The sequence below is a fragment of the Pteropus medius genome, unplaced genomic scaffold (genome assembly GCF_902729225.1).
Source record: "Pteropus medius unplaced genomic scaffold, Ma_sr-lr_union100, whole genome shotgun sequence".
In the NCBI taxonomy this organism is placed as follows: domain Eukaryota; kingdom Metazoa; phylum Chordata; class Mammalia; order Chiroptera; family Pteropodidae; genus Pteropus; species Pteropus medius.
The window spans coordinates 14,719,107-14,743,274 of record NW_024351543.1 but is presented as its reverse complement, the minus strand read 5'-3'; the positions used below and the strand labels follow the sequence as shown (position 1 = coordinate 14,743,274).

The window sequence follows — 24,168 nt, the reverse complement described above, 5'->3', positions numbered from 1 at the left end:
CTAATTGGGGAGATCATTCCCTAAATTATATAAATGTTTAAGCACTTTTCTGTGCACCTGAAACTAATATAAAACAATATTGAATGTCAACTCTAATTGAAAAATGAAAATAAATAAATAAATCACCTAATACATTTGATCATTTGGGGAAAACTACTGATAGAAACATACTCTATCTAACAGAGCAAATGAAAAGAATTTAAGGATTAGTTGAAGAAAAATATGTGTGTAAAAGCAAGGTGATTAATAAGTCCAGGGGGGGAAAGAGTACATGAGAGGAAATCTTAATATAATATACTTCTTGGAGATATAGCTAAATATATTTACATGTCACAATAAAGCAAACTGACTGCTGAATTGACCCAAAACTATGATGCAAGTATGAAACAGAGAGGAAGTGAGAGAGGGAATATGTGCATGTGTGTGTGTCAGGGGAGGGCAGTTAATGTTAAAGAAGTAAATTCTTGTTTACTATTACTGGATGTGTTAATTATGAAAATCAAGAAGTAGTAGAAAAGTTTATTCATAATAAGAGAAATGCAAAATTTAAATGAGAATATTTTTACCCATCAGACTGAAATGTCATAGATTTGGTAATGTACTCCCTTGGCAGGGCTGTGGGAAAGCAGGCACTATCATACATTGCTGGGAAGAGTGTGAATGGCCTAACTTCTCTAGAGGGCAATTTGGCCCTATCTATCAAAATGAGGAATGTGTACCCTTTGAACCAGTAATGCCACTGATGGGATTGTATCCTAGAGATATATGCACATGTTTACAAAATAACATCTGAACAGTCACTGAAACATTTTTTTAATAAAGAAAATATTAGAAATAATGCAAATGTCCATGTGCATTAAACAAAAGAATAAAGATGCTCTATTTACTGAAATAGCATGATTAATTAAATTTTTTCTTTGCTGAGAAAAGCAAGGTGCAGAATGGTAAATATCTGAGGTATTCATGTATTCATCAGTTTATCAGCATGTTTGGCTCTCTGAGTCCTGGGCACATGGTTAAGTTTGCATTTCCCTGCCCCCTATAAGCTGTCAGATCCATGTGACATGCTTCGGTCACTGAATGAGAACAGAAATGATATGTGTCATTTCTGGGAGGAAGCCAGTGAGTAGGAGCCAGTGAGGACTTTGTCATATTCCCTGTCCCTTGCTATTGCAAGCATGACACTCCAGATGGTACAGCCTCTGCTGGCTTGCAGCTCTGTGTGATAAAAATGTGAAACAACCCAGGATGGACATGAAGCATGATTGAGAAAGAAGTCACTAAGATGTGAGAGGTAGCAGAGTCTGCCACCCCAAAATATGCCTTATTTGGGGATATTGATTATTTTAAGCTGGTTATTTTTAAGAAGCAAAAGACTCCAGAGGGATCTTTGACCTTCCCCCTAACTGCCTAAAGGAGTTTAGATAAAGGACCTGGTCTAGGAAGGGAGCTATCATCCTAGATAACTACAGTTTAATGTGAACTAAATGTGATAGACAGGGAGGAACCTAGCAAGGCCATTTGATGAAAGTCCTCTCTGAGCCCCATTGTTAAAGATGGCCAGCAAATATTTATTTACTGATCATCAGTTTTTTCCATCTCTATGTGAATCGCCTCCCTGCCCTTTGAATTCCCAAACTATAATCCTCTCCACCCCTTTCTCCTAAACGCAAGATGGCATATAAAGCCTAAACTGCTGGAATTTGTCCCCACATTCTTATGAAACCCCTATATGTACATACATAATTAAATTTGGTCACTTTCTCCTGAGAATCTGTATCATTTCAATTTGATTATTAGACCAGTCAGAAGAACAAAAAGGGAAAAGAGGGGATATTTCCTCTCCCCTACAGATGTTTGGATTGTTACTGTAACTTACCCTACCATGATTGACAGAGGTTACTATACTACCTTTTGTATTAAAAAAAAAAAAGACAGAAATATATAAAGCTATATGTTTCCAGGTAGATAGAAGACAAGAGTAGAAGAGATACTATTTACTGTATGTTTTTTTCTATGTTTCACTTTAGAACCATATAAATGTATTACTTATTCAAAATCTTTAAGAAAGAAATAGCAACATAAGGACATTATTTAGAAATATGGAAGAAAATATCAGATGAAATAGCTAATGTAGTTGAAAGTAGATGATTTCTGGGGAAGTGGAATCTGGACAGGAGAATTGTTGCTTTCCATCTATTATCATGTAGTATAAAATCAGTTAAAAATTATGTGTATGTGTTACTTCGATATTTAAAAAATTAAGAGAAAAAAATCATGGGGAGTAACCAAGCTACTGTCTTATGAAGTGATTTCATGAGGGCTAAATGTTATCCAACTCTGCCTTTCATTGGGAAGTGACATACAAATGGAAATTTTTGAATTTCTCCAAACTTCCCATCTTTGACAATTTGAATCACATCTCCCAAACTTGCAGGTCATTTATGGAAAATTGCAACCAATCTCGAATGCTGTTGGGCATAAAATTCAGCACAAACATTGGTATCTGAATTCATAGTCTCGAAAAAAAGAAAACCAGAAAAGCCTCAGGTATTTTTACTTTTGCCTAGAAAAGCAACTTCTGCTTTAAAACACCCTATGGTCACCACCACCCATTGTCCAAGTCAGAAATCTGGAAGTTGTCCTTAACTCTTGTCTCCCTTCCTCCTTCCAGTGCCAGATCCTCTAGATTCTACCTGGAATTGCTCCACCTCTCTCCACCTCTGCTGCCTGGATCACAGCAACAGCTTATCTAACTGTTCTTTTTACTTGTAGTTTTGTTCTTTCCAGGAAATCCTCTTCGTTGCAACGAGAGTAACCTTTTAAAATACACACATGACCACAACACTAAGCAGCCTAAACATTTCAATAGTCTACCATTGCCTTCTAAATAAAACCCAAAACCCTACAATGGAACCACCATCATCTGGCCCCTCTCTGCCTCATCTATCTTTACCTCCTGCTCTATCTTCCAACTTAATAAACTTTCAGATTCTCAAAGGAACCAATGGCTGGCTATTTTTCTTTTGCTTCTAAGTTTTTGTGCATACTGTTCTCTCTGCCTCAAACACTCTTCCCCCATGTAATTTTTACTCACCCTTCAATTCAGACATCCTTCTTCCAGAAAGTTTTACCTGGCACCCTGGGTAGAGGTTGGAATCCCTTCCATTTGTTCCCACAGTCCCCTGTCTCTTAGCAGAGCAACATCAGCCAGGACTCTATGGAAGATACCTGTTTCTTTTTTTTATCCGATCTCCTTTCGACTGCAACCTTGTCTCTTTTCTTAAACATTGTATCCCCAGCTCCTGGCTCATAGTATGAGTTCAATGAATACCTGTTGAGTAACCAAATGAACAAGACTCAAATCCAAGAACCCTGTCCAGGTAGGAATTTGATTTTTAGTCAAGCAGAAACTGGAAAAATATCTCTGCCTTTCTCTGCTAAGATACAATGCCTAGTCTGGAAATTTCATCTTTAAAATTCCCAAGTTAAAAAAAAAAACAACTCCCAAGTTCTCCAAGTGATCCGAGAACTAATCAGTAACAATACCCCGTGCTTGGCGAAGAGTTGGCTCCTAAACTAAAAGTAGCATGCATTAGTGTGATTTTTAAAAGAAGCAACAAATCCTCACATGTCCTCAATCTAAGGGACCCGTGGAAAGGTGCAGTTGGTGGGTAAACCTGGTGCACAACCCCCTTTAATAATTTAATAAACTCTCATGAACAGATTACAATTGACTCCTGCTACTGCTAAGTGTCTGGGCTCTAAATAGAGTTTTTGAAAGCAGCCAAACCTGCCTTTCATCCATTATGTCTCTATTCCCCAAGGAAGTGAGATAAAAGCCCATAACTTTCCAGAATGAAGCATTGTTTTCTTCAGCCAAAAATCTATAATTTCTCATTAGACTGTCAATAGCAATATTGAAGATGGGCAATTTCATTTGAAGCCAGTCGTACCAAGAACTAATGTCACCACTGGGATTGTACAGTGTGTAATTAGGAAGCAAAGTGGTGACATATGTACTGTGACAACAGAGTAGCTAAAATGTTTCTCTAGGGTGATCCAGGTGTAAGTCTTACCTGGAATTAGAATGTATTTAACCAATATCAGCCTGTGAGAAAGCTTTTGGTGACACAGAGAAATGAGAAAAATAAAGACTTTGTGGGAAAGTTTTCCAAAAGGCTAAATTTATTCTTTTCATGTTTCACTTTAAGTTTTCATTACATGCATTCAATTTTTTGGCACTGACTGACATTTTTAATATGAAATAATGTTAAGTGGGGAACCAAGTAACAGAACAATGTGTATACACAAGAAACTGGTAACAACAGTTTCCTCAAGGGAAGGGGGGCCCTGGGGAGCTGTTGGAAAAGGGAAGGAGAGAGAATTTCACTATATACAGTTTTGATCCTTTTGAATTTCAAATCATGTGAATCATGCAATTATTCAAAAAAAACAAATTAACTTAATATAACTAGATGAATTAAAATGAATAAAATAAAATAAGATGAAATAAAATGGGATACATATATGGCAATTGTTTATGTCCTTACATGGAAAAAATTTTAAACTGGCAGTTCTATGTCAGACTTCAAAACAAGAAAAATATTTTTAACCGATGAAACCCAAGGTCTAGGAAGTATTTCAAAATATTTTTTTTTAACCAAGCCATAATTAACTAAAGGCATTCTCACTCCAGCCAAAGAAGACACATGTGTCGGTTTGTCCCATCGCTGGTAATGCTGACTTTGACCACTTGCTTGAGGAGGTGTCAGCCAATTTTCTCTAAAAACTCTCAAAGTTACTTTTATCCTTTTTAAGTACTTTGTGTGGAGACTTGGAGGCTATGTAAATATACTGTTCCTTGCCACACTTTCATCACTATTTCGAGCATCCATTGATGATTGTGTAGCGCCATCATTCCCTCTGTATTTATTAGCTGGCCTTTCACTGGAAATTTATATGTTTCCTTATTTCTTTAAATCACCATAGACTAATGAATATTTACTTTATTCAAAGAGTTTAAGTCTATTATTATTATTATTATTATTATTATTATTAATTTCAATGCTCCTTCATCAGATTCGGCTGGTGGGAAATTTTTTTTTTTAACTATAGCTCACAAGCCCCAACAATTTAATCTGGCCTACTGCATCTCTAAAATTCTCGCCTCTATACACTTATTTGGTTTTTGTCTTAATCTTTGTAACCAGGCTATAAAATAAATGACTAGTCACTCTACCTATTCTGGCACAACGCGTTGTGTATATCAGGTGATCGGTAATCACCGGATGAGGAAGCTGTGCAGGGTGTGTCCGCGGAACAGCCAAGTAGCTCATTATGCAGATGTAGCTGCAACGCTGGGGAACTGGAGTTTCCATATGAGGTATAAATCCTTTTGGCAAAGGCTAAAAATGAATCAAGCAGTAGGTGTAAGGCTCTGCAATGCCTGTATACTCCTAAAGTACATGAGTTCATTATTTAAGGCGACCACGAACCCATTTTGTAACACACACGCAAGAAAAAGTAATGAATAGCTCTAACGGTCCATCTTTTCACATCATCCCTGCTTACGCATCGTTCCATTAGCGCAAGTAACTGAGAGCAAACCATCAGTGAGGGAGTGGCGAGAATGATCTGTCTCAACCACTCTCTTTATGTATTTTCTTGAGGAAGTAACATTGATAAATCATACAATGTAGAGATGGAATCAGAAATAAGTTAGCCCTCGGCATCAAACTAATAGGCCTACTATTTTTTCTAGGTACTAGAGTATTTGTTTCTTCAGCCAGTCTCCACTGATGTTTTACTTCTCTGGTTCTCAATCTTGAGTGCCTTTTGCAATTACACTTAAACTTAAAAAAAATTCTAATGCTTGTACCCCATTCTGGAAAATTCTGATGTAATTGGCTTGGGGCGGTGCCTGGGCAGGGGAATTTTTTAAAGCTCCAGAGACTCTAACATACACCAGAGTTTGAGGACCATTGGTTTAAACCACTTTGTCCTCCTCCCATAGTGTCTAGCACGGTGCCTGATGGAAAGTGACACTCAGAATGAATAAACAATGTTCTATTTTTCAGTAAAGAAGGAAGCAACCACAAACCTCCCTGACAAAGATAACCAGGAAGAGACAAGTCTTGCTAAGCAAATAGGTGAGGACGATGCCACCGGCTTCTAGGTCTCTCTCTTGACTCTAGAAAGAATTGTCCACACTGAAGCTTGGGTACTGTCTAGCCAAGTCCTGAAGTCCTCAGATGTTAAGAATTCATTAGAAAGTTAAGGGATGCCAGACGGTGTCTTCCTTCTACAAAGGCTGAAAAGACAGGTGTGGAGACTTTTAGCTCTGGCCTAAGTCTGGTCGACTTTAGGGTCAATCTGGGATCTTTTCTTGGCTCCAAATTGCGACGTGACAGCTCTTCCCGCTTGGGGTACGAGCATGAATGGTGAGGGACACCACAGCGACCAGGGCCAGGATGCTCTACGCAGAGTGGGACGCAGACTCTGGCGCGGGGAGCTCATCACGCTGCGTCACCACCCCCGGCTGCACGTGGCACCGTGGGAGGGGCTGTCCAGCGGAGCGCGCGGCCGCAGGGGCGCGTACTACAAGTCCCGGCATGCCTCGGGCAGGGGTGGGGCGGTTCGGGAGCCGGGCCCGAAGTGCAGCGAGGCCCAGGCGTGCGCAGTGGTTCTCGGGAGTGGCGGGGCGGGTCCTGCCGGGGTGTCCTCCGTGGCCGGGCGCTTGCGGGAGGGGGTGGCCGCGGCCATTGGTGGAGAGGCGGGAGAGGCGGGAGGGGCGGAGCCGTGGGGAGCAGCTGCGGGTGAGGCTGAGCGGGCGGAGGCCAGCGGCCCGCGGGAGAGGCACGCGCTGGGCTGCGGCGCTTCGCTCTGGCCATGGCAGCGTCGCCCCTGAAAGTGTGCATCGTGGGCTCGGGGAACTGGTGAGCTGCAGCGGGCCGGCGGCACGCGATCTGCCGCCAGGAAGCCCCTCTGCAGGGCGGGCTGGGGCCGCGCGTCCGCGCCGCGGCGTGGGCACCGTGCGCCGCGCGCAGGGAGACGGGGCGGGCGGCCTCGCGGCAGGACTGGTCTCCGCGCCCGGGGAGGCCGAGCCCAGGCGAACTGCCGGGAGGCTGTGGGCCCGCGCGCCCGAGGGGGCAGCGCCGAGAGCTGGTGCCGAGCGCCTGCAGGCACCTGTCTGCGCTCTCGTCACCGCGCAGCAGGCGCACGGAGGCCACCTGCTCTCCACTCCCGGGTGTTTTGCGCAACATCCTGGGAGCGTTTTTCTCCCCGGTGGATCGCATGGGTCAAGAAATTGAAGGAAGCTCGAGCATTCTTACAGTAGTTTTGATAATGAAGGGGGAAAAAGCAGAGGGGGCTAAAGGGCGCTTGCTGTCCAGGTTGCGGGCGGGACGGCGCTGCCCTTCAAAGTGCGACTCTCGCCCCCGCCGCTGGTACGCCTACTATCACAGTAACATTGTATGGGGAAGAAAATCCAGCTTCCAGCAGGCCTGGCTCACCGAGTAATCCAGGGGCGTTGGGAATTCTTCCCTGGGGAGATGTTTGTGAAGCTTTGCGTCTCTGCTCAGGCTTTGACTTTAACCTTTATAAAGCACTTTGTGCCAGGCGCTCTTTTAAGCACTCTGTAAATGTCAGCTCTTTTAGTTCCCTTTATCAAACTCATACAGTGGGATTCTCTGGTGTGTTTGGGTGAATGTGGGGGAGGGGATGCAGACTATCGTGTAGGAGCTAATATTTTTAGTCTTCTTTTCCATGGCCGGGCACTATTTTCCCCACATCCGAGGGGCTGCTCTACAATATTCAGAGTGATATCCTTTCAGGGCTTCTGTTTTCCTATGGCCTGACACTCATCACAGTTCAGGATTCTGGAAGCGCGGCAGCAATTCGTAGTAGCTTGGTCTTAGTCTTACTCTTTAAGACTTGGCCCAGAAGGTACATCTTGGCGGAAACCTTGACTGGTTCTTTACTCTTCCTTCCCAGCAAGTCCAGGGGCCCCTCCGTGTACTCCTGTTGCTGACCTATCACTGCAAGGCAATGATTTGTTTAATTATCTGTTTCTACTCCTTCCCATCCGGCTCTTGAGAACAGCATCTGCCCTCATGCCTGGCATATGCTAAATAAATATTAAATGACTGTCTGAAAAGTATTTTTTCAAATGTAATTATATTTGATTAGGTAATATATTTACATTATTCAAAAACCAAAGGTTCCCCAAAAACCAGTGAACTGTCTCCACACCTCTGCCCCAAGATACATCCTGGAGGAAAACCAGTGTTATCAGTTTCTTCTGCCCTTTCTGGACGAATTCCATCAGATACAAATTAATGTTTTCATAGATTTCCTTTCTCTCTCTGCCCGGCGAATACTAGGATATTGTGCACTTTTTTGTAAACAACAGGATGTTCTGCACAATGGTTAATAGAGTTGGTACCTTTCCACTGCAGTTTCATTTGGACTTTGAGCTTGGCTTTGCCAGCTTTGATCCCAAGGTCACTAGAGTGAGAGATGAGAGCTGCCCTGTTGGCCATGGGACTTGAAAAGTACCCTAAATGAGTCTTTTAACATTAGTTTTCTCTTCTGTAAGAGGGCACAGAACCACAGGTGACAGCACCTTTTCCTGACTTGTACAGTAGAAGTGGCACAGCTTTGCCATGCTGGATTCAGGCCTGGAGCAAGAACAGTGAAGTGAACCTCCTGCCCCCTCTGTTGGGATCTGGCTGCCTTCCCATGGTTTCACTCTGTACTTGACTGTTTTCTTGGTCCACTCCAGCCCAAGGAAATGGAGTAGAACTTGGCTTGTGACACTGGAGCAGAACAATTGAGAGATGTGCGGTCCCGATGGTTAGGGCTGGCTGCCTGGCTCCATTAATTATGGGATCAGCCAGGAACAGTTATTGGCTTCCTTGCAACTGCTCTGGGTGCAGAGCCACTCCAGCCCTAGGGAGAATATCACGACCTCGCGGAAGAGTCAGGACCTTAGAGGCCCACTGCATGTTCAGCCCTGGTCAGTAGACATTTGAGTGTTCGTCTTGTATAGGTATTGTGGCCTTTTCACGGATACTGACACAACTGGGCACAATCCCTGCCTTTAAGAACTTAGCTTCAGATCTGAGATAGATAGGGACTCGGAAGATAAATTCAAAAGAAATAGAAATTGAGATGAAATATCTTTCACAAGATTAGATGTTACATTTTAGTGTTTCTTGAAATATGGTTCAAAAACCACTTGTATTAGATTTACCACTGAAGCTAGACTTGCTGAATCGCATTCCCCAAGGGTGGGACAGATTTTTCCCTAAGGAACCTGAACCTTTGGCTAATTTTTAAAACATTCTTTGAGATAGATCTACTCTTCCAAATATGGACTTCACCAAGGGAATATGAATGTGCTTAAGCAATATTTACATTTCTGAAGTAGCTCAGAATGCTTAGGTAACTAAAGGTGTGGTCACACGTAAGCTCCTAGCTCCCAGGTGGCTATGACCCTCCTGCATGTAAATGATCAGTTGCAATACAGATACCAGAAGACTGAATCTAGCTGACTTGCCAAGGAGTTTCAGCCAGAAAGAACATGTGAGGGAAAGTAAACGGGTTGTGTAACATGCCCTTGTCCTGTCCTTTGGCACATCCTTTCCTCAAGACAGGTCAGGAGGAGGAGGCCAGAGGGGGCCTTCGTGTGTCCAGCCTAGCCCTGCTACGCTGTACACTACTAGCTCTGCAGGGAGCTGCTTCCTAACCTGCAAGGCTTTGTATGGCCCCAGTGACTTAGGAAAAAAAAACAAACAAGAACACACAGAGAAAGAAAAGCTTTTTAGAAAGAAAAGCTTTTTCAAGTAACTCCAAAGGTGAAACAAAGTTTTTTCATTAGAACCTCAGGAAGATCATCCAGGCACTGCGCAAGATCCAGTTTAGAACCGAAACCTCAGTGCTGTATTTGCAGCCAAACTTCAGGAACATATGCCCCAGGCCTCCCTTGGAGGCAGAGTGATGCAGTGGGCATAAGGCAGGCTCCAGATTCCAACTCCCCGTGTTTCTATTTTGGCAGCTCTGAGGTCGTGAGCAAACTGCTCCTCTCCAGGAATCATTGCTTATAATATTGGTACCTCCTGTCTAGGATTATGGTTAGGATTAAATGAGATGATCTGGGGAGAGTGCAAGGTGACTTAACACTCACCTACTCTTATCGTAATTAGTTTCATCCTCCTTGACCAGCATGATCAATGAGTCACAAAATGCACCCAGTTTGGCCAAGGAATAGAGGTAGAGAAGGGAGAGAAGACAGAAGACAAAGCGTAACTGATATGCAGCTGGAGTTTATCTTTTGCCCTTGTTTTCAGTCACCCCACAACTTGAGGCCTGAGACTCAAGGTCAGGAGAGCTTTACCCTATTTTGCACAAGTGACAGAAGTGGGATATGCGTGACTCATTTTTTGGGTCTGCTGGAACCTTCTGAATGCAGCGCTGTGGCTCTTTGTCCACCCATGTCACCTTTTTGTCTGTGCTACTGTTTCTGTCCTGATTCTCACTATACTGCCACATGGAGAACCCAGAAACAGTTTGAGTCTGTAAATTCTCTGTGAGGTAAGAAATAACCCCTTCCCTGTTGACAGGTGGCACTGACACACTTCTGCTTTGGAAGCTGGAGGCAGAGTTTAATGATAGGGTGGGGTTAGAGCTGAACAAGGAAAGGATCCAGAGTTTTCTCGGGAACCAGGGTGAGAAAGTTTGTACAATTAGAAAAAAATCATAATAACTGATACTTAATCACCTATTGCCATCACTCCCCCACCTGTTAACTATAAAAATCAGACTGCTACTGTTCTAGGGATGAGTCAGAACTCACGTTCATCTCTTGACCTTTCACCTCATACCCCTCTTTCACCTCTTTCATCATTCTTCCACTTCCTCCCCTCCCTGAGGAGAGAGAATCATAATAACAGTTACCACTTACTGGTTATTCTCTCTGTGTCAGATACCTCGCAACAAGCCTGCGTGGTACTATTATCAGCCCTCAAGTTGATAGGGGTGACTATCAGGCCTCAAGTTGTGGGGTGACTGAAAACAAGGGCATTTTAGATGACAAAACAGATTTAGAGAAAACTTTTCAAGGTCACTGGTTAATGTGGAGTTGAAACCCACATCCTTCTAACTCCAGTGTCCATGTTTCTATAAATTCTTACCATTTTTCAATGAGAAGCATACTTTGACCAGAGGACAAATCTCATTGTCATAAAAATATTGAATATCTTACCCTCCCAACTGTTCCACTTGAGAAAAATCAAATTGAAATGAGGCCTTGAAAATTATCATGTTCAGTTGTCCTCCAAAGCAGGCATCTTTTATTTTGTAGACAAGACAGATGATCATAGCTTACTATTTTTAAGGCAACTGATTTAAAAATTAATCTTTGACAAAATGTTAGAAAAATCTTATATTTGAGTGAAAAATCTGTAACCTCCAGTTTGTACCCATTAATCCCAGAGCAATGCCTGGGTGAGCCCACTCTTTTCTAAGACATATCTCTTTAAATAGGAGTCACATGTTCGCTAAATCTCTATGGTAGGCCAAGTGGTATCCCCAAGTCTCAGTGGTTGCTGGTGGAAGGTGGTTTCTGGGGTCCTTACCATCCAGGTCACCCTCCTCATCCTTTCTTCTTCCTCTCAAATCTCGTCCCCATGCTTGGTAATATCTAGAGCTGGGTTCTGTGGGTGAGAAGTCTTCTGGGCCACCTTAAGGTTATACTAGTGGCACATTGCCATCATCTTACTTTGGGGCTCAGTCCCCTTCCACAGTTGGGAACTGGAAGCTGAATTAATTATCTGTTGCTGCCTTAACCATTTCCCCCAAAACTTAATGGCTTCAAACAGCAATGATTTCTGGGCTTGTGATTCTGGGGGTTGACAATTTGGGCTGATTAAGCTGGGAGGGTCTTCTGCTGATCTAGCCCGGGCTCACTCATAAGCTGTGGTCAGGTGCCGGCGTGGCTTGGATCCTTGGTCCTAGATCACATCCTTCATGTGTCTGACAATAGACAGGCTTTGGCCAGGGCGACAGAAGTGACTGGGCTACATGTCTCATTTTTCAGCTGGCCAGCTTGGGCTTCTCCATGTAATTAGTATAATGTCCTCTGGGTTCATCTATGTTATGCCATGTGTCAGAATTTCCTTCCTTGTTAAGGCTGAATAACATTCCATTCTATGTATGTAGCATATCTTATCTAACCATTCCTCTGTCAGTGGACACTTGAGTTCCTTCCACCTTTTGTCTGTTGTGAATAATGCTATGAACAAGGTGCACAAATATCTGTTAGAGTCCCTGCTTTGGATACATACCCTAAAGTGAAATTGTTAGATCATATGGTTATTCTATATTTGGTTTTTTTGAGGAACTACTATATTGTTTTTCAGTGTACCATTTTTACATCCTTACCAGCAGTGTACAAAGGTTCCAATTTCTGCAAATCTTCACTAACACTTGTTATTTTCTGTTTTTCATTTTTTTTTTTGATAGTGGCCATCCCGATGAGTGTGAGGTGGTATGTATTTTGTTAATTAGTATACACTGTCAATCATATGTACAACTTTGCATTCTGTCTTTTGTTAAATGTAACATTCTATCTTAAGCTTTTCCTCTGCAGTTTGAATTCTGATAGACAGAAAAGCTATTTTGTCTTCTTCCAATCCTTTCCTTTATGTGAAGTTGTACACATTGATCTTTTTTCTTCTGTGGTTTCTTCCTTTGATTTTATGCTTAGAAAGCTTCCCTATCCAGACATCAAATAAACATTCACCAAGTTGAATCTATTTTTAAAATGCTTCATTTTTCATATTTGTATCTAATACTCTGGCATTTGATTGTACTTTGAAAGCCTTTAACTGCCAAGAATTACACAAGATGTGAACAGTAGTTCTTCCCAGGTGGCAAGATTATTCATAATTGCTTTTTCTTCTTTCATGTATTGCTTTTACCAGTGAAAAAGTAGATGTTGTTTAAACCAAAGCTGACCATACTCTTCCTTTAGATCCATAGTCAGGATCAGGTCTGGGGCACGGAATGGGGAGAACCTAGCTGAACCCTTGCTCATTCTCCTCCCTGGGCCTCAGTTTCCTCCTTGGTAAAAAGAGGGGTGGACTGATGGGTCCTTTCTGGCCCAGAAAGGTTCTGCACCCTATGAAGGAGTGCAGGCCGCCAGTGTTCTGTTGGGTTTGGGCCTAACTTGATGGGAGGCCATTCCTTGAAGGCTGCATTGCCTCCCCAGCCGGATTAAGATATTACACCTTTTTAGAGAGGAGGGGGCCAGAAGGTTGTGCACAGAGAGTGAATGCCAAGGAGGTGGAGGTGAGGGATTGCCAAGGTGGAGGTTAGGACCTCCAGCAAGGGGTGTCCATCCAGCTGGGACCCAGAGAGGGGGAGCAGAGTATTGAAGACATGGCCTGGGGTGCAAATGAAGGAGCAATCTGGTCTTCCCCTAACCACCTGTGTGATCTCCAGGCTTCTGTTTTCTTCATGTAAAAAATGGGGGTCATTGTACCTGCCTCATAGGGTTGCAGAGGCTTCAAACAGATAAGACGGGTAAGGTGTTCAAAACAGTGCTACGGTGGTAATATATAAATGTATCAAATCAACACAGGGTACACCTTAAACTTAGACAATGTTATATATCGATTATATTTCAATAAAAACAACAAACAATGCCTGATACCTGATAGGCAGCAAATCAATGCTTCTGCCCATCCCTACCCCTTTCTTACTTCTTTACCTCATCCCTGCCCTCATCACCTTCTCATCCCTCCTCATGCAGTCCTCCTCCCCTCCCGCTCCCCTTCCTACCCCACTTCTCCTCCCTCACTGTCTCTTCCCCATCTCTCCTCTCCCCTCTTCTTTCCCCTCCTCTCTCTCTCCCTCTCCCTACAGAATTGGCTCTAGGTAAAAGATAATCTCCCTGTCCCACCAGTTCCAGCACCTTTGCTCCAGGGGCCCTTCCTTCTGCCTGGAAGGCTCCCCACCCCTACCCTGGGTATGGCCTTCAGCCTTCAGAGTTCAGCCCTAGCTGCACTTCTTCCCACCTCTCCCTGACCTTGATGTCTGCCAAGTGTCACTGTCACCTGCTTAGCCACTTGAGTCACCAGTCGTCGTCACATTGCTTTGCTTGCTAGAGCATCATCAATCTCCATTTACCAGTCTCCAAGCTCCACAAGGGCAGGGACTTGTCTGCTTTATTCCCTGTGTCCCTTGTGCCCAGCACAGTATCTACACTTCATAGGTGCTCAATATGTATTTTCAACAAATGATTCCACTTTACACCAAAGTGAATGTAAAATAGAAAGAGTGAGCTTTGGAAACAGACCTGTGTTAGAACCTCTGGCCCTAGATGGACAGTTTGACTTTGGGTAACTTATTTACTCTTTGAGCCTCAACTCTGTCATCTGTAAAGTGGGAATAATGTGTACTTACCTTGTGGCTGCTGTAAAGGTTGAGATCTTTTTTATATATCAAATACCCAGTACATGGCTGGCACTGGAACATTATTTCCCACCCATGTCCCTTTCGAATTTCATTTGCATTGTATTATAGAAGTTGTGAATTAGTCTATATTTTGAGGCCCAAGACTTAAGATAATTCCCAGTTTCCTGGGAAATGTGATTTTATACATCTGTTTAAATACCCAGGACTGGTCATCAGCAGACCTGAGTCCCTCTCCCAGTTCTGCGACTACCTAGTTGTGTGACACAAAATCAGAGTGACTCTGAGCCTCATGTGTCTTAATCTGCAAGCTGAGGAGTTTGGACAGGATTATACCTCCATCCTGCAGGCACTGCCCTTCTGGCTTTGGCTCTTTCTACTTCACACCTGTACTGTCATTTGCTTATTATACTTTCTTTAAAACTTGGCCTTAAAAGAAAACTTTATATCACTACTGTAGATGTCATAAGTACAAGGTAACAACAACCAGTAGAATGATAATAAAACAGTGTGATAGAGTTCTTGCCAGATCCTAACCAGCCAAGGCTCAGAGAGTCTGAGGCCTCCTAATACTTTGTAAAGAAGGGAAATAAGCACATGCTAGAGAAAGGTAACATAGTAGCGCTCAAATGAGACGTTCTGCATTCTCTCAGAAGGGTCATAGGAGTTGGAAAGGGCACAAGTGAGTCACTGTCATTTGGTGCTGTGTGTGGGGGTAGCACTGAGCCATTGGGGGTACCCCTGGTACCCTTTTCTCATTTTGGAAAACACCAGACTTGAACATAGACCTGGAAGGGGCCTTAAAGGACATCTGCCCCACCTGCCACATAGTAGATGGGTGAGCTGGGCTAAGTGTAGAAATGGCTGCTCGTGCCCTTGATCCAGAGTGTAAGGATCCATGCTTGACTGTGCTTGTGCTGTGGCAGATCAATCCCTGAAACACAGAGAACTCCACAGTTGTGGCCGTGAGACCCCAACCCCCACCACTGCCTTCAGAGACCATAGTCAATACTCTTATTTTAAGCCCAGTTCTAATATATTTGTGCATATTTTGGAGTGGCCCTCTGAAGACCAGTCACTTTTTTTCTTTTTTTAGAAAAGAAAAAAAAAAAAAGAGGAACAGGGTATGTCCTTTCAAAACACTCAGGTTCCTCCAAAACATTCCCTTATGCTTGCCCTGATTCCATTTCTTCACATTGGTCAGACTATTTCAGAGCCAAAAAGGAGTTTGGGGTATGGAATACATTTAAAAAGAAAGATAAGCTATGTCGATGTATAATTGATGTATAAAAACACAGAATGTATTTAGTGTATACAATTTGATGGGTTTGGAGTTGTGAAAACACCTATGAAACCATCAACCACAACTGAGATAATAAACATCTGTCACCTCCAAACGCTTCCTCCTGCCCCTCTCCCCATTTCTGGTGGTAAGAACACTCAGTATGTAAGCTGTAGGCTTGTCACATATGGCTTATATTATGTTGAGGTGGATTATACTTTCCGAGGTTTTATAAGTGACAAAGAAAAGTTGACAGCAAAGAAAATATTTGGTTCACTTTGGAGATTTTACTAGATTGTAAAAGAGATTAAAACAAAACATAATGCTTTAATTCCCAACCAAAAAAAAAAAAAAGGGTTATTACATAAGTTATTTAGAAAAGACTAGGTCTTACAGGCACCAGAATCCTTTTGTTCCTCTCCTTTACTTGTACTTTTCTTCCCTCAATCCTGATCACCCTCCTCACCTCCTGCCCTCCACCCACATCCCTGAGTGGCAGGTCCAACCTCTTGGCCTTGAATTACCTGAAGTTACTTCCAGTTGCCTCAAAGTCGCTGTGTTTGGTGTACCGCTTAGCTATTGCTGCAAAAGCCCACCCTTCCCCAACTCCGCTTCTTAAAATAATGGGCACTTATTGTTGTTTGTGAGTGTGGATCAGCTAGGTGGTTCCTGGCTTGGCTTGGCTCACTCACGTGTCTGCTGTTAGGTGAGTATTGAGTGGAAGCTCTGCTTTGCCTGCTCTTCCCACCCCTGATTTATAAAGCCCTTTTTGTTTCGCATCAGAGGTATGGCCTTCCTCAGCACCATTCCCGTGTCTTCTCCTTATACCCCAGCTGGGGTCTGTCTTTCATGGCTCTCTCAAAAGAAGGTCGGCATGGGGGACTGCTCATGGATTAACATGAATTGCAGCTGAGTCCTTTGCATTAAAGTCCACCGTGGTTTGCCCTTCTAATCATATGTCTCTCCGTTCCCCTTTACCCGTTGTCCCACACTGATCTGTGAATTCCTTTTATCTTGTTCATCTCTCTGAGTGATAAGCTTTTGAGAGCAAAGGCATTGCCTTTTCTTTGTCTTATCACCAGCTTCTAGCCCAATGCATTGTACACAATACGTACTCAGTAAATATTTGATAACTGAGATAAATGAGTGAGTGATTGAATGAAGTTATTAATAAAACCAGGGAAGAGGCAGAATGAGGTCCTGATGACCTCACATGAGTAAATAATAAACTGAAATTTCCTGTACTTAATATTTGTCCTGTCATTTTAAGCCCAGCGGAACCTTAAAGGATGTACAGACATGGTCTGGTGGGCTTCACTCCTAACAGTTCCAATTTTCGTTTAAATTTTCTTAATTCATTTCAGCAGATGCTACAGGTTTGCCTTTGGTTGTAAATACTTGGCTTCCCCAAGAGAAGGCTATAAAGGGGATTATTAGCAAGTGTACCCTTAGAGTCAGGTCATGAGGAGGAGTCTTGGAGTTCTGGTTTATTTTCCCACCTGGTTCACTAGACTTGGATCCTAGTGTTTTAGAGGCCCCTCCCTCAGTTTGCTCAATTCTCCAGAATCACACTCACTCCTGTTGACCTTGTGTGAGTTACTTAATGCCAGGGAACACAGTGAACCTGAGCTGCTATCTCCCTGTGAGTATGAGCAGCTATTTCCAAAATTAAAATAAAGGTGATAGTGATGGCTTCTTGGCCTCTTTTTTTTTTTTACAAAGTGTCAAGAGGAGAATTGAATTAATGGATATTTAGCTAATAACTGTCCTGCTGGCATAGAAAAAGAATTTACAGGTAAAGCCACAGAGCTTCGATATTGACAGCTATACTTTTGAGAGGGAAGAAGGCACCAGAGTTCTCGATCATCACGCTCAGCAGCCTTTCTTGGTCCCTGGGGAGCTTTAAAAACTACTGACGCCTGCTCTTTCCCATCTTGTAAGATGGCGGGACAAAAAGCCGAGAAGCTGGACTAAGGAGAAGAAACCTGAAGCCGAGAAGGCTGATGCTGATGTAAGATCAAGAAGGGTAACCTCAAGGCTAAAACGCCTAAGAAGGGAAAGTCTCACTGCCACTGAAACCCCTGTCCTGGTCAGAGGAATCAGCAGATAGTCCCAAAAGGCCACGTACAAGAGGAAGTATTCAGCAGCTAAATCTGAGATTAAAAAGAACGAAGGAGCTGCATGCTACTGTCACAAAACCAGTTTGGCGTGACAAGAATAGTGGCATCACATCTTGGGTTATAAGCTCAGGGCTTGGATCAGAATCAGAATGCAAGTCTTCTGAATGAGAATCTAAAGCATTTTCTCTTCTGCCCAAGTGAGTTTAATTTTCTTCTTTTTCACTGTTTCTTTCGTAGGGGTTCAGCTGTTGCAAAAATAATTGGTAACAATGTCAAGAATCTTCAGAAGTTTGCCTCCACGGTCAAGATGTGGGTCTTTGAAGAAACAGTTAATGGGAGAAAACTGACAGACATCATAAACAGTGACCACGAAAATGTAAAATATCTCCCGGGACACAAGCTGCCAGAAAATGTGGTGAGGCTGTAAGATGAGAAGTACATTTGGTTAATTCTGAAAGTTACGCTTGGCCGAGTCAGTGCTTGGGACTTAGGGAAATACAAAAGCTCCCTCCCTTTTCCTCTGTTCCTTTGTCCTACCTAGTTCTTTGCTTGGTCAGTGCTGGTTTTCCGGACTCAGTGAATAGGCTTTGTTGTAGTTTGCTAGGGCTGCCATTAAAAAGCACAATCAGCCAGATGATTTAAACAACAGACATTGATATCCTCACAGTTGCAGAGGCTTCAAGTCCAAGATTAAGTCGTCGACAGGGTTGGTTTCTCTGAAACTCTCTCCCTGACTTGTAGACGGCCACCTTTTCCTTATGTCTTCGTATGGTCTTCTGTGTCATCTGTGTCCTAATCTCTTCTTATTAGGACACCAGTCTGGTTGTATTTGAGCCCACCCTAATGACCTCATTTTAACTTAATCACCCTTTATCATGACCTTGTCTCCAATTCTGACCTATGAATTTTTGGGGGGGACACAGTTCAGCCCGTAACAGGGTACTTTCTTGGCATTGAAGTACAGGTCATATCAAATCTGGAACTAACAACCTGCCTTGGGCTGCTCGTGTCTCCTGGTAACTCCTGATATACCCTTTCTAAGTGTGTGGGTTGTGATCCACTCACTAGGACACTTGACCCTGGTCTGTAATTAAAATCAAGACCTAAGTTACAGAAGGGGATTGGAGAAAATAGAAAACTGTCAGACCGACAGTTTAAAATTCAAGCTTATTGGGTCTGGGAGAGAAAAATAAAGGTTGTTGCCCCATTTCAGTAACTTGCAGGGGATGTTAGAAATGAGCATGAGGAAGAAAAAGATGTTCCTCTGTTGCTTGTCCGAGTAGAGTTTATGAACTTTTGTGTCCAGCTTCACCCCTTGGTAGCTTTCTGTAACTGTTCGAAGTCCAGATCATTGTGGCTGCCCAATTCCTGTGGTTAAGCAGCGAAACTCATCTCCTTTGTTAATGAAATACCCATGAAGACTTGTATTCACTCACCAAACCTTTATGAGCAGGTGCTGTGCATGCAGAGTACAGCGTTGGGTGCTGGAGGCAGAAAGAGGAATAAGATGACCTTCTTTTCTCATGAGTCCAGCAGAGGAGACAGATTTGTAAACTAATAAGTGCCAGAAAGTTTGGGTCTGCAAAGACCTTGCTCACTGAAGATTTTTGTTTGGCTTTCGGTTAGTGTTCATTAGTGTCAAGCACTGTGCTAAGTATATTGTCTCATTTAATGCTCTTAATAAGCCTCTTTATGTCTGGTGAAGAACAAAATTCAACCAAGTAAAGTTGAAGATCTAGTTGGCTTTATGAAATGATTCTTGAATTGGGCAGCATTCCATCTAACAGCTAGAAGGGCGCTGGGAGGAGTTGTACAAAATGGAAGGTTTTTATAGGCCGAAAGAGGATGGGGTCAGAGTAACTCATAAGAGTGGATTATTTCAGGCAAGGTCACCTTCCCTTATAGATAGGCAGGGGGTCTCATCAGGCAGATTATGTCAAGTGTTGATCAGGAAATTCCAGACCAATTGGTTTAAAATTCTACTCCAGGGAGAGGCTGAAACTACAATTAGGTTATTAAGTTTTGGTTTGACATGGCTTGGCAAAATGACCCCATTTTGGCCTGTTTCTTTAAAAAAAAAAAAATCCAAGTTGGTACTATTAGTTTGCCTACTATGATGATGATTCTGATTTTATAGGTGAAGAAACCATGGCTCAAAGAGGTTAATGAACTTGCCCAAGGTCACATAGCTAGAGGCTAGGGTTGAAATTTGATTCCTGATGGATTCATTCCTGAGCCTGCTGAATCCATTCTCCTCTATGTCACTGAACTAGGTCCAGGCAGCTTTAACCCATGCTTATTCTTCGTGCTGTTGGTGGGGAGAGAAAGGATCCCCAGGGCTCTGAGCTTGGAAGTTAAGTTGTCCAAACATCTGATGGAAAGATTAAAGGGAGCAGCTGTTTCCACTGCAGTGCAAGGCCTCTGAGGTCACATCTGATTCAAGCCTGGAGTAGAAAATTCCTCTGAGCTTCACTTCTCCTATCCCTATCAAAATAGATTGCTCCTTTCCTTCTGTAAACCACATGCTTCATTACATGTTCTTGACACTCTGCTTTGTGACAGTCTCTTATGTATCTATCCACCCCAACCTGCCCAAAGTACATGAACTTGACTTTTTTGACTTTTTGTTCTCCCATAGTTCCTAGCACAGTGCTCAAGAAATGTTGGAAGAGGCGAATCTGCCACATGGTTCTCTGAAGTTCCCCTGTGCCATGAACAGGGGAGCAGGAAGGGAGGAAGAAGGGAAGGAGTCGACATAGAAGAGTTAAGAATCTTAAGCCTTAAAATGAACATATCCATTCTCTGGAGTGGACGTTTGCACGGTTTCCCGTTGTCTGCTGTGATGGACAGTGCTCCCGGGAACAGCCTTGTACATGTCTCAGCGGTGGGGTCGCAGGGTGCCAGGCAGTGCATGTCTATCATTTACCAGATCACACCACTGGTTTCCAGGGTGGCTGTCTACGCTCCCCAGCAGTGTTTCAGAACTCACATTGCTCCACATGCTTGCCATTGCTTGGAGGAGGATACTCAAGGTATTGGAAAGTTTTATTTCTTAAGCTGGTGAAAGGTACACAGGTGTTGATTTTTTTCTTTATACTTTCTGTATTCTTGAATTGAACTTACAAAATGGCACATAATAAATAATTTCCAAAGTTGAGAGACGGCGAATTGTGAAGGACACACCCTTAGAGTCAGAGAGCCTGGGCTCTAATGCTCACTGACTGAGCCTGGCAACCCCACTCCTGGTAAAATGGGCTGGCTGTTCTTGGGGCCTTACCCCTACAGGGGTTTTGTGAGGAGTAAATGAGATGGTCTACATAAGTCGTTTAATGTTAACCATTCATTAAGCTCCAGGGGTTTGTTTCGTTTTATTTTTGTATGTTTATTTCAGAGCTTTTCCACATATCTCAGTCATTTAAAAAGTCAGCTAGTGTTAGACAAGAGCAATGTTGTTACCATTATTTTAAGGTAAAAAATCAGACAGAAACATTGGCTCATCTAGAGCAGGGGTCCCCAGCCGGCTGGTCCATGGCCTATTAGGCACCGGGCCACGCAGCACCAGGTGAGTGGTGGGGGAGCAAGCGAAGGTTCACCTGTATTTGCAGCCGCTCCCCAGCGCTAGCATCACCGCCTCAGCTCCACCTCAGATCATCAGGCATTAGATTCTCACAGGAGCACCGGTCCCTGGTGCCACAAAGGTATGGGACTGCTGATTTAGAGCAAATGTGGATCTGGAACTAAAAAGTTAGCTTTAATCATTTTTATCTTAGGAATTCAAGCAGGTAGAGACTTGTTACATTTCCATCAACCTAGGATTGTTATTCATGATGTCAGTAGATGTGCTGACTGGAGACTATGAGTCTTTTGTGCTCGGGGCATCTAACCCGCTGCCCGCCTATTCCTTCTCCAGATCCATGCTCATCTGGTGACCCCCTCTACGTGGGAATTTTTTTACCAAAGATGTCCCCAGGTCAGCACCTGCTCACTGTAAGCTAGAACAATGTGGGTTTTCAATTTCTTCTTAGACCTGAATGGCAAGAACACTGATTTCCCGCCACTGCAAGATAAAAATTGTTGATCTCGTTTTATAGCTCTGTCCAGGGCCTGAGTTTAGCACTTATCCAGCTGGTGAGCTCTTCTGCCTTTTTGCTCCAGCTTTCAGTGAACCTTATTGTGACACCAGGATTTATGATTGCAGCATCCTCTATGAAATATAGTCGTCATTGCCTCTCATCTCTGTCTTCTAAGCCTTGCCACCTTTTTTTTTTTAACTGCTTTACTAATTCACAGACCATACAATTCACCTATTAAAGTGTACAATTCAGTGGTTTTTAGTACCTTCAGGGCTGTACAGTCATTACTACAATCAATTTTAGGATATTTTCATCACCTTTAAAAGAAACCTCATTCCTTTTAGCAGTCACCTCATTTCCTATTCTTCCCTCTCCCCGCTGCCCCCGCCAAGCAACCACTAATCTACTTTCTGTCTCTAGATTTGCGTATTCTGAACATTTCATGTAAATGACACCATACAGTATGTAGTCTTCTGTGACGGAGTTCTTTCATTTGGCACAATGTTTTCAAAGTTCATCCACAGTCTAGCATATATCAGTACTTCACTCCTTTTTATGGTTGAATAATATTTTATATTATGGCTATACTGTATTTTGTTTATCCACTTTTTGGCTCCATGAACAATACTGCTGTAGATATGTACAGTGTTTCATGTGAACATGATTTCAGTGCACTTGTGTGTATACCTAGGAGTGCAATTGCTGGGTCATATGGTAACTGCGTAACTTTGAGGAACTGCCACTATTTTTCTAAAGTGGCTATACCGTTATACATTCCTACCAGCAGCGAGGGTTCCAGTTTCGCCACAGCCTTATCAACTTATTATTATATAACTTCTTAGTCCTAGCCATCCTAGTGGATGCGAAGTGGTATTTTGTTGTGGATTTGATTTTCATTTGGCTGGCAGCGAACAGTGTTGAGCATCCAACGTGCTTATTGGGCATCCGTGTACCTGTATGTCTTCGTTGGAGAAATGTGTATTTGGATCCTTTGCCTTCTTCAAAAAAAATGGATTATCTTTTTAGTACTGAGTTGAAAGAATTCTTTATATATAGTAGATAGAAGTCTGTTTTTGGATTTACAATTCAGAAGTATTTTCTCCCTTTCTGTGAGTGTTCGCTTTCTTGATGGTATCCTCTGAAGCGGGAAAATTTTTAGTTTTGAAATTCAGTTTACAGGTTAGTCGTTCTCACCGACTCTTTGAATTTGGCTTCTGGCATAGGCCTGTATTCACTACTGTTTCTTCAGTACCTAGAGTAGTGACTGGTGCTATTTGTGGTCTAAATGGTTGCCAGGGACAGTGGAAGTGGTGGAGGACAAACCGGAGTGAAGAGTGTCGTTTCAGTGCTTTAGGTGGTAGCCTATGCGATATAAGTTTAAGCCAAAACAGTTTTTAAAAAATGACCATTTACTTTTGGTTATGTAATAGGGTTGTGATAATATCTATTAATTTTGGCTAAAAGGCTTCTGAAAATTAGAATATTGAGAACCTCACCATTAACTCTTTCCTCCCTGGGTTTAGCTTTTTGAAAATTGGAGGAGAAATCTTCAATGGTGCTCCTCAAATTTAAGCGTTGCTCAGAATCATTTGGATTGCTTAAGGTGAATTACTGGATCCAGGCTGAGAATTTGTATTTCAACAAGTTCTCAGGTGATGGGATGCTGTTGGTTCAGGAACCACAGTTTGGGCACCACTGTCTACATAATAAATTTATATTACTAGTAGTTGGGGAATCCAGGCACTTAACAGCTGTCTTTTTGTTTTTTAGAAGCAACCTCATGTACCAACATGCCATATTTATATAAGAATCATCAGATAAGGTTGTCTGTATCTGAGGATCATTCTTCTGAATGCGGAGCCAAGGATGTGAATTTCACCTATGATCTTGGCAGAAATCGAAGTTAGGAGAACAGGAGGGAACCACAGTATTTTTGAACCTCTACTGTGTGCCAGCTAGTACTTTGCCGTCTTTAACTCATGCCATTGAGTTTAATCCAAGTCCTCATTCCCTCGAGAATGTAGTTGAGTTGCTGCGGTGTCCAGTTAGCTAACTGGAGAAAGAGCGAGGCCAAGATGCTCACACACTGCACGGTGATAACTAGTCCAGGAGGCTACAAAAGAACCTCCAGGCTTGTCCACACAGACTTTACTGGGTCTATTTTAAATGACTTTATTTATTGTTGATTTTTTTATTAACTTAGATGAAGAGCCAT

At 42.8% G+C, this 24,168-nt stretch overlaps 1 protein-coding gene across 3 annotated transcripts in view; it reads left to right on the top strand.

Annotated features, from left to right (window-relative positions):
- The first annotated feature begins 6,787 nt into the window (after positions 1-6,787).
- GPD1L (glycerol-3-phosphate dehydrogenase 1 like) overlaps positions 6,788-24,168 on the top strand; it is a 46,707-nt gene continuing 29,326 nt past the window's right edge. For 2 of the 3 annotated variants that reach the window (XM_039843464.1, XM_039843462.1), the window contains exons 1-2: positions 6,788-6,938; positions 18,118-18,295. In XM_039843464.1, the coding sequence (XP_039699398.1) occupies positions 6,892-6,938; positions 18,118-18,295 (225 nt within the window). In that variant the 5' untranslated portion in view covers positions 6,788-6,891. Of the gene's footprint in view, positions 6,939-17,701; positions 17,772-18,117; positions 18,296-24,168 lie in introns of all 3 variants that reach the window. The other variant, XM_039843463.1, reaches the window with a different exon arrangement.